Genomic DNA, 14,823 nt, shown 5'->3' on the forward strand with positions numbered 1-14,823 from the left:
ATATATAAAGCCAATATGGCCTGCTGTGGCGTGCAGCTCGATCCCATAAATATCCTCACAATGGACGTATATGACTGAGTGTGAAATGTACATTTTTAAAACAACTAATTCAAAAGTAACACGGCCCCATGGGTCCCAAAATATCGGCATGTAGCCTAAACATGATCTTTAATAAGCCTGAAATGATGATGTGGTGTATCAATAAATAACAACTGAGGATGAGAGATAATATGAAATGAATGAACATGACTGAGTATGAAATTACAATTTAAACAAATAATTCAACAGCAATACGACCTCTGTGGGTCTCAATTATATCGGCATATAGCCTCAGCATGATGTTTAACATGATTCTCAGCTCAATTTCTCTAACACATGAAAGTACATGGAAATGCCAAGATTATTTGACTGCATAATTTCACGGAATCAATTACGTCACAATTTCTACGGTGCACACCCACACGCCCGTCACCTAGCATGTGCGTCACCTCCAAACAAATCACATAACATGTATATTCAGGGTTCATACCCTCAGCCCCAAGTTTAGAAATGTTACTTACCTCGAACAAACTGAATCCAATGCCGAGCAAGATAAACAATACTCCGAAAATTTTATTTCGCGCGTATCAACCTCCGAACGCCTTCATATCTCCGCAATTCCAAGACAAACGATTCGAAACTAGTCAAACAACGTGCAAATTAATCAAACTATACTCCAATGCTTATAATTTATAAAAATTTCCAACTCTGCTAGAAAAGTCGGCAATGGGGCCCACGTCTCGGAATCCGATAACCCATTCAACCACGAGTTCAACCATACCAAAATTACTCAAATTCGACCATAACTCGGCCTTCAAATCCTCAATTAAAGTCTATGAAATTTTCTACCATTTTCAACCCAAAACACTAATTTAATGATATAAACAACAATATATTCATGTAATTTAACCAAAACCGAGATAGAATCACTTACCCCAATTCATATGGTGAAAATCACCTCAAAAATCGCTTCAATCCGAGCTCCATAACTTCGTAGCTCCAAATATATTAAAATGGCCGAAACCTCAAAATATAGCTTCTGTCCAGGTATTTACTCTTCGCGATCGCGAAGCACAAAATTTTTCCTTCGCGATCGCGAAGAACAAACTCTCCAACTCTTCCAGATAGCCTCTAGTATAATAGTCATAACTTTTTGTATATAATTCTAAATGACAAATGGTTTGACTTTATGAAAACTAGACATCAAGGGCTACAACTTTTATTTTTAGATCATCTCCAAATTCCTTATAGATTGCAAGATATAAGCTTCCAAAGTCGGGTCAGTGCAGTAGAGATTTGTTCTACGCGATCGCGGAAGAGCTTCCACGATCACGATTCACAAGGCCCCAAACTGCTGTTTGCTTTTCGCGAACGCGACCAAATGTTCGCGATCGTGATGCACACCTCTGTAGACAAAAACTAACAATTTAAAATGGCATAGAAATGGTCCAAAACCACCCTGAAATTCACCTGAGCCCCTCGAGACCCCGTACGAACATACCAACAAGTCCCAAAATATATTACGGACCTACTCGAGGCCTCAAATCACATACAATAACATCGAAATGACGAATCGTACTACAATTCAAACTTAAATTTTTTTAAATCTTTTGAGTTTCAAAACTCGTGCCGAACCATATCAATTCAACTCGGAATGAACTCAAATTTTGCGCACAAGTCATAAATGACATGACAGACCTATGAAAATTTTCAGAAGTGGATTCCGACCCCGATATCAAAAAGTCAACTCCCCGGTCAAACTTCCAAACTTAAATTTCCTATTTTCGCCATTTCAAGCCTAATTTAACTATGAACTTCCAAATAATTTTTCGGACACATTCCTAAGTCAAAAATCACCATACTGAGCTATTGGAATCATTAAAACTCTATTCTGAAGTCGTTTACACATAAGTCAATATCCGGCCAGCCTTTCAACTTAAGCTTTAAACCTTGAATTTCATTCTTCCAAACTAACTTCGAAATACATGAAAATCAAAACCGACAATTCACATAAGTCATAATATATCATATGAAACTATTCAAAACTTCAAATAGTAGAAAGGAGCGTAAATACCCAAAACGACCGGTCGAGTCATTACAGTAACATTCTAAAATATTTAATTTGTAATTAATTCTTAAACAACAATACATATTATTAACTTTGGGGTTCGTGACCGGAATGCCTCAACAACACAAAATAACTTGATTTCTATTATTTTAATTTGAAGTGCACTTATGTGTTTGCTGGTCGGGAAGGATCTACTCATAACTCGTGTATATAAAATACATTGGAGAAACCACAAGGGTTTCACGTCCCCAAAAGTATGTTATTCGATATAAAGTAGTTTATTGAAAGAAATGAATAAATAATGTATATTAACGTAGGATCTTTGTGATCTACACATCTTTCTATCTTATATTTTTTATTTAATAAAACACTATCACATAAAATGGAAAAAAAAAAAAAGAATAATTGACCAAGTGAAGGTCACTATCCTTTGAAGTGCTTTGTGACTTTTGAAAGGTGGGATATCATCTGATATGTCATCACTAGACAAATCATTTGAAATATTTTGTTATTATTGATATATTAGCTTATCATATCAAATATGAAATGCTAGATAAATAAAACTATCTAAATTAGAAACATTCTTGATCATGTCCCAGACTCACACTTCCATAAGATAAAAATATATAAATACGTTATAAGGATTCATTAAGTCAAAATATTAATGCCAGGGGTGGACATAGTTTGGGCAAATCCAAAATCCAAATTGAAATCCGATTTTTTTGGATTTTAGTTTGGATTTTTGGATTACGGATTGGATTTTGGATTTAGTTTTTAAATTTTTTAGATTTCGTATTGGATATTGGATTTGGTACTTCTGATTTTTGGACATTCGAAAATCCGCAATTTTTATACTTTATATTTAGTCCATTATCCATATGCCAATAGTAATAAGTTCAATACCTCACCCATTAGATATTATCTCATATATTCAATATTAATTACTAAGTTACTGTCAGAATACTTTCTATTTGGACATGATTTTACTATTGCTACTTCTTATTCGCCGTATTAATGTATTTGTTGTATTTTTTATTTATAATAATTTCATTACTTGAATACTTTATTTGGATGATTGAGGCAAGAATGAGGAACTTTTCAACCAATTTAACATGAGTAATTCATCTGGATATTCGTTTTTTTGTAAAAAGTAGAACCATCTCAATTTATACGCTCAAAGCTGAAAATCCACAATATCCAAACCGATTAATCCGAAACCGAACTTAAAAAATCCAATCCAACCCGAACTTATTTGGATTGGATTTGAATTATCATTTCTTCAATCCGAAAATCAAAAATCCAAATCGAAATTTTCATATCCAATCTAAATTGCCCGAACGCCCACTCCTAATTAATGCCTTCATATGTGTCAATTGGGAAAATTCGTCTACAGGATTAGGATGAATATTTTGTATCGCAAAACAGTGTGCCCCTATTAGTCCTCAATAGCTTAATTTTCCTCACGAACTACTTGCAGTAAACTCTCCATTTTTACAATTTATAATAAGCAGTTCAAAATTATTTTAATTTGTCAATATGAGTATTTTGTATAGGTAACGTCCCCACATAACTTTTAAAGTTGAAAAAGTGCAAGTAGCTACTACTCACTGTTTAATTATCACAAGGGAGGCAATTTGCATGACTTGCCAGAATTCGTAAGTAATCTAGTTTTATTTGACTCTTCCTTATTATAAAAAATATTATTACGCTTAAGGTCGTTAACGAGTCATGCCTCTTGTCTAGTAAGTTTTGCCTTTCATATAAACAATATATACATATTTATTTATTTAGAAGAAGAAAACACAAATCGTTTGGACATAAATAATATTTTGCAAAACAACGAAACACAATTTGCTAATCAGTATTTGTTTATAATTTGTTCATTATTTCAACTTGAGAATATAAAATTTGAAAAACTGGTTTGACAAATATTACAAGTGAAATATTTATTTCCACTAAAAATTTATATTCAAATATAATTTCAACTTCACCTTAACTAATGTTATTTCAACTTCTCCTCTCCCAAATACTATTTGGACGAACTTCATCTATGAGTTTAAGCTTTATGCACGATGTAAAAAATATTTACACTATCAAATCACGTATAAGTAATAATAGGTGATAATCTGATATAAATGATTACTAAAATTTAAAGTTAAAAATTACCGATAATGTAAGCAAATATTTATATTGATAATACGTATTACTTTAAATCCCATATTCTATGTAAAATTTATTTCAATATTAGTTAATACTCACAAAAAAATATAAGATAAATATAATCTCAATTTTTTTTTATCAAGATTAGTATTCTTATTGCGGTAACCAAACGACCCCTAACAACTTGTTTGAATGGTTGTTACCCTTTGTATCGTATTATATTGTTATCTCAAAACAATATTTGTTTTGATTGTTTCATTAAAATTAGTTGTATTGTATTGTTAAATCCATTATTCATCAACGATGAAAAGTCCCATTTTTTTAAACAACCGATTTGGTGTGGTGAAATTGTTTCCTATTTTTCTTTTCAAATATGCCCTAACTTATTACTCCATAATTCTATTTTACCCTTTACCTTTTTTTTTTTAATTTTATTTTAACTCCAAATCTCCAACCTATAACATACATTGTCTTAGTCCCTTTTTTTTCCGGAACTTCTGCAGCTTCCAACTCCAACATAAAAGATATATGTTTTGTCTTCTTTTTGTTTCGTTTTTTCTTGTGATTTTAACTCAAATTCTAATTACTTTAACTTCAATTCTTTGTTCTGCCAATTCTCGTCCCTTTCTTTATCATAGCACTTTATTTTTTTTTCTAATGATAGTTAAAGACATATATGGTGATAAATTAGTAGAAATGAATTTTCTTAAATTATTTTTATGCGTAATTCATGATAATTTTAATATTTAAATAATTGAGGGTATTTTAGTAAACTTATCAGTTACAGTACAGTACGATACAATCAAATCAAATAACAAAATGTTATTTAACAATAACAAACAATACAATATATCCAAACGTTGTATTCATAAAACGAAATAATACAATACAATATAATATAATACATTATAAAACTATTTGTAACACCCAAACAAACTAATTGCATTGATGTCTTTATGTCATTATATTTCTTGGTACCAAAAGTGTAATGTACATGAATTTGCCTTGCTTCCTTGACTCAAACAGACGTCTTATTTGGTCCCACCCTCAGATTTTCCTAGTCCTTTTTCTCATGAAAAACTCAATTGCCGTGGTCCCATTTATTTAGCCCAAAAAGTACAAAGTCCTATAATAATAAACCTCACCAAATCCGGTCGCCGTCTACGGTGGCCCTCAGCTCATCCCCACCGTTAATTAACGTAGTGTCATTAAAATAGAAACCATCCAAATAACGTAAAGCTATCGTCACTTCACTCCTATTTTGACATTAATTAAACACCATTATATACTACTCCTTCTTCTTCTTGCCGTTTGTCACCAACTCTATTTCTCTCTGTTTCTATATATTGTTTTGCTGTCACTTCCACACAATAGCAGCAAAGTCCACCGAAAAACAAAAAAATTTCAGCTTCTGAAAAATTTCCATTGTCATGGGTTTGCTAATGAATGTGGTAGCAATAGCCCTAGCTGCTGGCCACAAAACAAAGAGACCCTTTGGTGTAGATGATCAGGACATTGAATTTGGGAACCCCTGGTGGTTTGTTTACGCCGGTGTTTCTTGTTTCCTCGTACTATTCGCCGGAATTATGTCGGGTCTTACGTTGGGGTTAATGTCTATGGGACTTGTTGAGCTTGAAATTCTTCAACGAAGTGGTACTTCTACGGAGAAGAAACAAGCAGGTTTTGTTTTAATTTTTATCCCATTGATTTTGCCTGAATACTTGAATTTCTTTATGTGGGGTATTGATTATTTAAGATATTAATGTGGTGTTTGAGTTGAATATTTGTGTTTTTCAGCTACTATTTTTCCTGTTGTTCAAAAGCAGCATCAGCTTCTTGTGACTTTGCTTTTATGTAATGCGGCTGCAATGGAGGTGAGTGATTTCATAGCAAAACATGCACGGGTTTCTCATAGAGTTTCTTTACTAAAGTTAATTGTAGCTTGTTTAAAATTTCTTTATAAAGTCACAACAACAACATACCAGTGAAATCCCATAAGTTGGGTCTAGGGAGGGGAGTGTATGCAGACCTTACACCTACCCCGTGATAGGTAGAGAGGCTATTTCCGATAGACCTCGGCTCAGGTAAAGCATTTTCAAAACAATGAGTAAAAAATTGTGGTGAAAATACTGTAGAAAGGAAAGGAAAAGTATTGCCATCAAAAGTAGTAAAGATACCCAAATAAAAGAAACAACAATAATGAATTTGAAGAATAAGACGGTAATAGGATAATAATAATGATGCTGACAAGCATAAGGTGGAGCTAATAGGGTAAATGTTTCCACTGGGTGTACTCAGTGACGGATGTAGTGTATTGAATACGCGCTCAACCGAACCCAAAACCAGTAGTTTTTTTTTATGAAATGTATATATTATATGTGAAAAATATTAAAATTTCAACAAATGTTAAATTTTGAAGCCATAATTTTAAAAGTACAACGAGTTCAGTCTTAAAAACCTTAAGGTTGAACCTATTTGTCTCTGAGAGTACTATAAGAAAATCGCACAAAAACATTGCATGTTTATTTTGGCTCTTTTCTGCAATGTATAATGTTGTTTTTTTTATCAGTAACATTTATAAGTGATACTACAATTTCTGTTATGACCATGGACTTTGCAGGCTCTTCCAATATACTTGGACAAAATTTTCCATCCGGTTGTTGCTGTTATTCTCTCTGTTACTTTTGTTTTAGCTTTTGGTGAGGTAAATTGACTTCCATCCACTGTGTATAACTGCAAGACAAATATTTTTGAACTGGGAACTCTAACGATTTCTTTGCTTTTCCCTTGATGATATAGATTATTCCACAAGCTATATGCTCTCGGTATGGGCTTGCCGTAGGTGCAAACTTAGTATGGCTTGTCCGTGTTCTTATGATCATTTGCTATCCCATTGCTTACCCAATTGGAAAGGTAGTTTTCGTTTTTCTGTCGCCACAACTAGTACATGGTGGGTGGTCTTCCCCTGTTTTCCTATTTGGAACTTGCTGCACCTTACTTTGGATCATTTTCAGTTGTGGCATCTGTGATAACATCTCGGGTCATAGTGGTCAAGGTACCATAAAGGAAATGCAAATTTTTCGTTGTTGTTGGTATCAAAGAGTTCTTTTGATCTTTATGTCAGCACAAAATGATATGTGTAACACTTTCAACTCTGTGCCTTTATTAGCATTGCATGTAGATTTCTATCCAAAAAAAGAGAAACTATATTGCATGTAGATCACATCCCTCATAGGCACTAATGTAGTGGTTCAGACTGTGGACTAAGCTGTCATGGAAGATTCAAAATCTTGTATTACTGTGGCTAGAAAAAGATCAGCATTTGCTACTACAGTTAATATACTGTGTCTAATTCAAAGAGGTCAGGCAGTTGATGCCTTTTTTACTATTCAAACAATTTCTTACTGGAATGAGAAGACAAAGAAAACGAAGAACTTCTCTGTGAAATCATCACATTTGAATGTTGAAATTGATATGGCTTAGGTTCTTGACGCTGTATTGGGACATCATGATGCTTTGTTCAGGCGAGCTCAGCTGAAAGCCCTTGTTTCTATCCATGGTCAGGAGGTAATCCCTCTGAACTGGTGTTCATTTTCAGATGCCTGAAGTTGATTTGGCTGATTTTCATTACGAATGTTTCGCCTTCTCAAAACTATCATTATTATGTGACAGTTTCCTGAGTATGGTGACACTTTTCCATTATAAGTTAGTTAATATTGTTATGAAATAACACTATATTTTTATTTCAAGCTTAGGCTGGTAAAGGTGGTGAACTCACACATGATGAAACTACTATCATTAGCGGAGCACTGGATTTAACAGAAAAGGTTTGCAACAGCATACACCTGTCACTTTTTCTTCGTTTTCTTCTGTCCTTTGTCTTTTGATCTATCCAGCTTTTGATAAAGCGTCTGCTACTGGAAAAATAAGACTTGGCAGAAAATGTAAATATTGACCATCTCTGCTTTTAGAGAGTAATTTCGCTTCAAATTGCTACTTCTTGTGCTTCATTTTATATGATGGTGTTTGACTGGGCACATAGTTTAAGAAAGAAGAAAGATTTTTTGCACATACGATAAGTACCCTTAGAACGTTTGGTCTTAAACATGCATGTCATTTATATAGCTAGCTCTAAGAGCATACCATTAAGGGTAAGTGGGAAATCTAAAGTTAAAGAGTTTCCGAATATAGAAAGGTCTCATTTTTTTAGCACACAAAGGAAAGAGCGACATATAAAATGAAACAAAGGGTTATATTCCGACACAAAGGTCTCATGTTACCCTGATGTTTTCTTTTTTGTCTTCTAGTAACTTCAGTCAGGTATATTCCGACAACTTATAACAACAATGGTCTAAGTTTTCTCAGATATGTGCAGACTGCAGAAGAGGCTATGACGCCTATTGAATCAACCTTTTCCCTGGATGTCAACTCAAAGTTGGACTGGTGAGTCTATGACGGATTGAATTCCATTTTCTCATGCTAACTATATTGGGGTGGCAACAATTTTTTTCTTCCAAAAGACTATTTGAGCTAGTTTCGTTTGTGATATGTCAATGCCTCTCATCCTTCATGATTCTTATTCCTTCTTAAATTGTACATTGACAAGGAATTCAAGCATGCTGTTTCACTTCCTTTGCTGCTAAATTCTGCATATATTGTCCAAATGCTTGAAAACTTAGAGATCCATACGTAGAAGCAATTTTATTCTTCTAGAGAGAGAGCGACTGAATATTCTGCTTTGCATGAACTCCAAAGCTATAACTGAAGTTCAAAAGGATTATAAATATAATAGAGATCACTCAAGGTGCTTAAGAAACTACAATCACTTTCTTGGAGGTACAAATTGAAGCTTAAACTAACACCACCACCCCCCCCCCCCCAACCCCCACAAAAAAAAAAAAAAAAAAAAAATTCGGCAAGGAATTATTTGCCTGAGGAGATGCATGCAGATTTTTTTTTAATCTAAGAAGCTCCTCTTATTCAGGGAAGCAATTGGGAAAATCCTAGCACGAGGTCATAGCCGTGTTCCTGTTTACTCTGGACACCCGAAGAACATTATTGGACTTCTACTGGTTTGTGTGAAATCAGATCTCATAATATTTCATTCTCTATATCTGTTGGTGATTTAATAAAGAATCGTCTTTCCTTTGTGCTTCTACGGGATGCAGGTAAAAAGTCTTCTCACGGTGCGCGCAGAGACAGAGACCCCCGTTAGTGCTGTTTCCATCAGGAGAATGCCTAGGTACATTTTCTGTTGATTTTTGATGCGGGGTAGCTGAGAAATATCCATTCTCACACATAAAATTTTCAGGGTACCAGCAGATTTGCCTTTGTATGATATTCTCAATGAATTTCAAAAGGGGAGCAGTCATATGGCAGCTGTAGTGAAAGTAAGCAAGAAAAGCTACAGCCTTTCTTCTGATCCAGCTGTTGAAAATGGCAGAGGAAACAAATTTTGTAATGGGGACTCACAGTTAACTACGCCATTACTGTGCACGCATGATGAAAAATCAGACACCATAATTATAAATGTTGATAAGGTCTCAATACAGAATCAAGAAGCTAAATTACCCTCTTTGCATCAAAATGGTGTAGCAACGTATAAATCAACATATCTACCAGAAGATATTGAAGAGGGGGAAGTCATTGGCATCATTACGCTAGAAGATGTTTTTGAAGAACTCCTGCAGGTAATCTGCTTCTTCAATATCTTTCCAATCGGTATCTTATGCAATAACTAAATGCAAGTTCTCAAGTGAGGCTTCTGAACATCGTGTTCCCACCTTTAAAATGGATTAAATATCATGAATTGTCATTATCTAACTTTACCTTTTTGTAAATAAAAAAAGAATTTTCACTATCCAATTAGACATGCTGAAGCCTTTTTCTCCAACTGTTATCATTTTCAATATCTGAAACCACATTCTACCTTTGACTGGATTCTTCATGGATGCAGGAGGAAATCGTCGATGAGACTGATGTGTATGTTGATGTTCACAAAAGGTCTCAACTGCCATACTTTACTTTCTAAATTGTCTGTTTTTGGGGTGATAAATATCGTTCACTGTTATAATGGTCACTAGTGGCATTGCTGTATGGTTCTAAGTTGTTGACTTTCTCTTTTTGGTACAATCTGTACTTCAGAATACGTGTAGCTGCTGCTTCATCCTTTGCTCGAGCACCTCCTGCTAGGAAAGTGACAGGTCAAAAGGCTTCAGTAAGTCTCAAACAATCTCCTATGTAGAGATGAAGTGTTATTGCATGTTGGGAAAACTATGTCAGATCTCTATCACATTAGTGTCTGTGTTCTGTGATTCAATTTGCATGGTCTAAGATAAAACTATACTGCTATAATATCATAAGTCAAATTCTCAGTGTTGCATTCGTTGATGTCTAAACAAGAATTGTGTATGGAAAATGTATTTATTTCCTTTTCTTTGGATTATGCTGATTGTTGCTGCACAAAATTTCACGCTTTTGTAAGTTTTGGTAGAGAACTTCCATCATCATTACTACTATTTTACACACACACACACACACATATTGATCTTTTTTTTTTACTTGCACTTTTATTTTATTTTGGTAATTATGATGATATGATGATCATCATCATCATCAACTCATACTTGCTACAGCTAACTTGTCATACAATTTATTCAACTTGTCAGGGAGGGCAAGCAAAGCAAGGACGGACGCAAAAGAAGTAAGATAATAGGGAGAGGCCTTTCTCTAGCACTAACATGTGGTTTACGAAGCGTAAACCGAACCATGCAGCTGTAGTCTGTATAAAATTTTTTGTAGTCATTTTCAGTTAATCAGGCAATGTAAATTGTTGCAGTTTCACCTGTAATATACAGCACTTTTTCCATTGATTTTTTTTACACTATTTGATACTCTTATTTTCTCCAGCAAAGATTTAGTTGTGCGATAAGTAAAGGTAAAAAGTGTAAACTAAGCAATGTCTATATTGGAGATGTGGGGTATCGATCCCCGTACTGTTTAACCAAAGAATTTGATTCTCAGTCAAAGTCTATTTTTAGGAGTACTCGGGTTACTTATAATCAAGAAATTCAATATTCTCTCAGAAATTTTCTGAGAAAGGAAATTAGAATAAGAAATGACAAAATTATCGATTGAGAGCACAAGAAAGTAGTTATATTCCAATAATAATTGGAGCCTGTCTTGACAAGTGAAATTCCCTTCACTTATATAGGGATTTACAAATATAATGTTTCTTCCCTTTTATGACCGAATCATTATGAGAATTAATGACATTAATGAAACGTTATAATTGGCAACCGTAACTGTTCATGAAGATTCTGTAACGATTCTGATTCTTCTTCCACATTAATTAGAGGTTCATGAATCTTCCCTCTTTACTGTCTTGATCCATCCTGCATGTGTCTCTTCACTGAGTAATTTAGGCTCGAGCAACTGTACCCTTTCGTCTCGTGAGTGATTTGTTCGTATATGTTGTAAATTGTGAATCTTTTAATGCGACACTCCAGTTGTCATCTTCTTAGTGATCCACACAAACTCTCCATTTACCGTTCTTTTTCGGAACAACCACAGTATTAGCTAGCCAATTAGGATATTTTACCTCGCGTATTGAATCGATCTTTAAGAATTTCTGTACCTCTTCATCGATCACTTGATTTTTGAATGATCCGCGTTAGCTTTTAAATATTCAATTAACTTACCTCTCCTTTCTAGGTTTAACCTTGCTCCGATATGAATTCTTCGATCTTGCCATTGTTCGAAAAGTGGAACAACTTCAAGCTCCTCAATCGTTGTTTTAATATTTTCGTTCTCTTCTGGCTCTTGAATTACATCTGGTCTGGAGTCCACGTCTGTTTGTTTTGATACAGTTTATGTTGAAATTTGATTTACCGCATCTTTCTCACTTACACCCGTATCATTTTGACTTGCACTCGTATCTTTTTGACTTGGCTGTATCAACGAATTGATGCTCTTTGAAGTTTGTTGATCTCCTCGAATTTGTTGAATTCCCCATTTTGAAGGGAATTTGATAACCTAATGTAATGTGGATGGCACAACATCCATATCATGAATCCACGGCCTCCCAAGAATCATATTATAGGCCATATCCGTGTCTATCACTTGAAATTTTGTTTATTTGATGACCCCTTCTGCGTATGTGCTTAGTTCAATCTCGCCCTTTGTAACAACGGTTGAGTTATCAAACCCAGATAAGGAACGTGCTTTTGGAACTACACGATCGCCCATCAGCATTTCGTTCACCACTCGTAATAGAATGATGTTCACGGAGCTACCTGGGTCAATTAAAACTCGTTTTACATTAGTATCATGTATAAGTAAAGATATTACCAGTGCATCGTTGTGAGGAATCATTAATCCATCGGCATCTGCATCATCAAAGGTTATGTTGCCGTCTTCCAGAGTTTGGCGAGTTCACTTCCCGTAAGTTATTGTGAACTTTGTTGTTTTTCTCGCAGCTGTATAGGAAACGCCGTTGACTTCTTCTCCGTCGTTTATCACATTTACTGTTCTCTTTGGAGATGGAGGTTTTGGGGGTTCTTGCCTATTTTTCATGTAAGCTTGTTTGCCTTTCTCGCTGAACAATTCCGTCAGATAGCCCTGCTTCAATAAATGTTCCACCTCACATTGTAATAATCTGCAGTCTGATGTTTTATGGCCGTGGTCATTATGGAACTCGCACCAAAAGTCTGGGTTTCTTCTATTTGGATTTGATCTCATCTTTTTAGGCCATCGTACCTTATCCCCCATGCTTCTTAAAACATCGACCAACTCGGAGGTACTTACGTTGAAATTGTAGTCCCCAATCCTTGCGTTTGTTTTAGCATCTCTATTGTGTTCACCTCGATCTTTGCTGAATTTCGACAATGGCGAACCTGAATCTCTATTTGCGAACCTGTGATCAGCCTGCACGTTTTCGAATTTGGAACGAGCTTCTCGCCCCGAAGGTCCCATATAAGGCTCGTACCTATTCTTATCGTACCTCTTCTCAGATTTCGACCGCCTCGAACCTGTTTTTTCTTCAACCCTTGACTGAGCTACGATATCTTCTTCGATTCGTAATTTGGTGCTGTACTTATTATAGACATCATTCCATGTCGTGGAAGGGAATTCTCGTAGTCTCTCTTTAAGCGTCCTCGTAGGTTCTAAACTTTTCTCGTTTAAATTGCTTGCAAATGCCATGGCTGCCCAATTGTCGGGTACTCTTGGTAGCAATATTCTTTCACGTTGGAATCTGTCTACGAATTCTCGAGGCGATTCTGTATCTCCTTGCTTTACTTTGAATATATCCTCCATTCTCTTTTCAACTTTTTGTGCACCCGAATGAGCTTTTTATAAATAGATCTGCAAGCTCAGCAAAAGAGTCAATAGAATTTTCAGATAAAAGAGAGTACCATGTTAACGCTCCTTTAGTAAGTGTTTCCCCAAACTTTTTGACCAGCACAGATTCAATCTCCTGCTTGGTTAAATCATTGCCTTTTACTCCCGTGGTGAATGCAGTGACGTGGTCACGTGGATCGGTCGTTCCATCGTATTTTGGGATGTCAGGCATTTTGAAATTTTTGGGAATTGGTAATGGAGCTGCGCTTGATTTCCATGGTTGTTGTGAATATTTGTCGAAATCAACTCCTTTGATCACAGGTGGTACGCCGGGTATTTGCTCAATACAGTCGTTTTGTTCTTTCACCTGTTTCTTCAAGGTTAGTATTAAAGTTTGTAAATCAGAATTATTAGACGTACCTGGTCTCCCATCACGTGACTCGTTGGGAGCTCCTCCACTTCCAGAATTAACCAACCCTGATCGTGAAATTTTCACAATTGCAGTATTGTTTGGTGGAGGTGTGGGTGGCACAACTGGTAGTCCCCTCACGAAAGTCGGGAGAGCATCATTCACGTACTCAACAATTAACTGGTTCACAGCATCCTGCTCGACAATTTGTTCATTTCCATGTTGTTTATTGTTATGAGTAGTGGATCTTTCTGGTGATGCTTCTCTTAAATTGCGTGGGGTTCCCTGAGGTGATGGAACTGGAGTTCCTTCCACCCGTTGGTTGTTGTCATTGACATTCGACATGATTCAGTTGAGAGAGAGTGATTTGAAAAGTAAGAGAAGATTATGAGATTCCCGGTAACGGAACCAATTTGTTTAACCAAAAAACTTGATTATCAGTAACTCGAGTACTTCTTAAAATAGATCGAGAATCAAATTCTTTGGTTAAACACATACCTCTCGTATGCTAAGCGAGCGCTCTACCATCTGAGCTACATCCCCACTGCAATCTTGCGTGACTTGTCTGTTACACTTGACTGCTAAGTACGGTGGCAGAATACATATTTGGTATTTTTGTATGGATAAACTGTCCGCTTTTGCGTGTTTCTTCCGCTACAAACAGCCAAGTTTAGATTTTGATTAAATGCGTTTAAAAAGTTTTTCTTTATTTTTTAAATTTCGTATCCAATTAAACATTGAAACATAAATTAAAGCAGAGAAAATATTATCGTCACTACTAATATAATAAAAATATTAAATTAACAAT

General features: G+C 35.3%; 2 protein-coding genes across 2 annotated transcripts; one reads left to right on the forward strand and one right to left on the reverse strand.

Moving 5' to 3' along the window:
• The first annotated feature begins 5,253 nt into the window (after positions 1 to 5,253).
• LOC107788138 (DUF21 domain-containing protein At4g14240-like) lies at positions 5,254 to 11,135 on the forward strand. Its single transcript, XM_016609798.2, has 13 exons — positions 5,254 to 5,947; positions 6,065 to 6,141; positions 6,888 to 6,971; positions 7,067 to 7,180; positions 7,751 to 7,834; positions 8,023 to 8,094; positions 8,643 to 8,710; positions 9,252 to 9,339; positions 9,436 to 9,509; positions 9,579 to 9,957; positions 10,224 to 10,270; positions 10,412 to 10,484; positions 10,936 to 11,135. The coding sequence occupies exons 1-13, from the start codon at positions 5,698 to 5,700 to the stop codon at positions 10,972 to 10,974; spliced, it is 1,449 nt and encodes a 482-aa protein (XP_016465284.1). The 5' UTR covers positions 5,254 to 5,697; the 3' UTR covers positions 10,975 to 11,135.
• A 1,565-nt stretch (positions 11,136 to 12,700) lies between these two features.
• Positions 12,701 to 13,582, reverse strand: LOC142173508 (uncharacterized). The gene has a single exon (XM_075239113.1). It carries the CDS (start codon positions 13,580 to 13,582, stop codon positions 12,701 to 12,703), a length of 882 nt encoding a protein of 293 aa, XP_075095214.1.
• Positions 13,583 to 14,823: the final 1,241 nt, after the last annotated feature.

This window comes from Nicotiana tabacum, chromosome 19, assembly GCF_000715075.1.
Source record: "Nicotiana tabacum cultivar K326 chromosome 19, ASM71507v2, whole genome shotgun sequence".
Classification (NCBI taxonomy): domain Eukaryota; kingdom Viridiplantae; phylum Streptophyta; class Magnoliopsida; order Solanales; family Solanaceae; genus Nicotiana; species Nicotiana tabacum.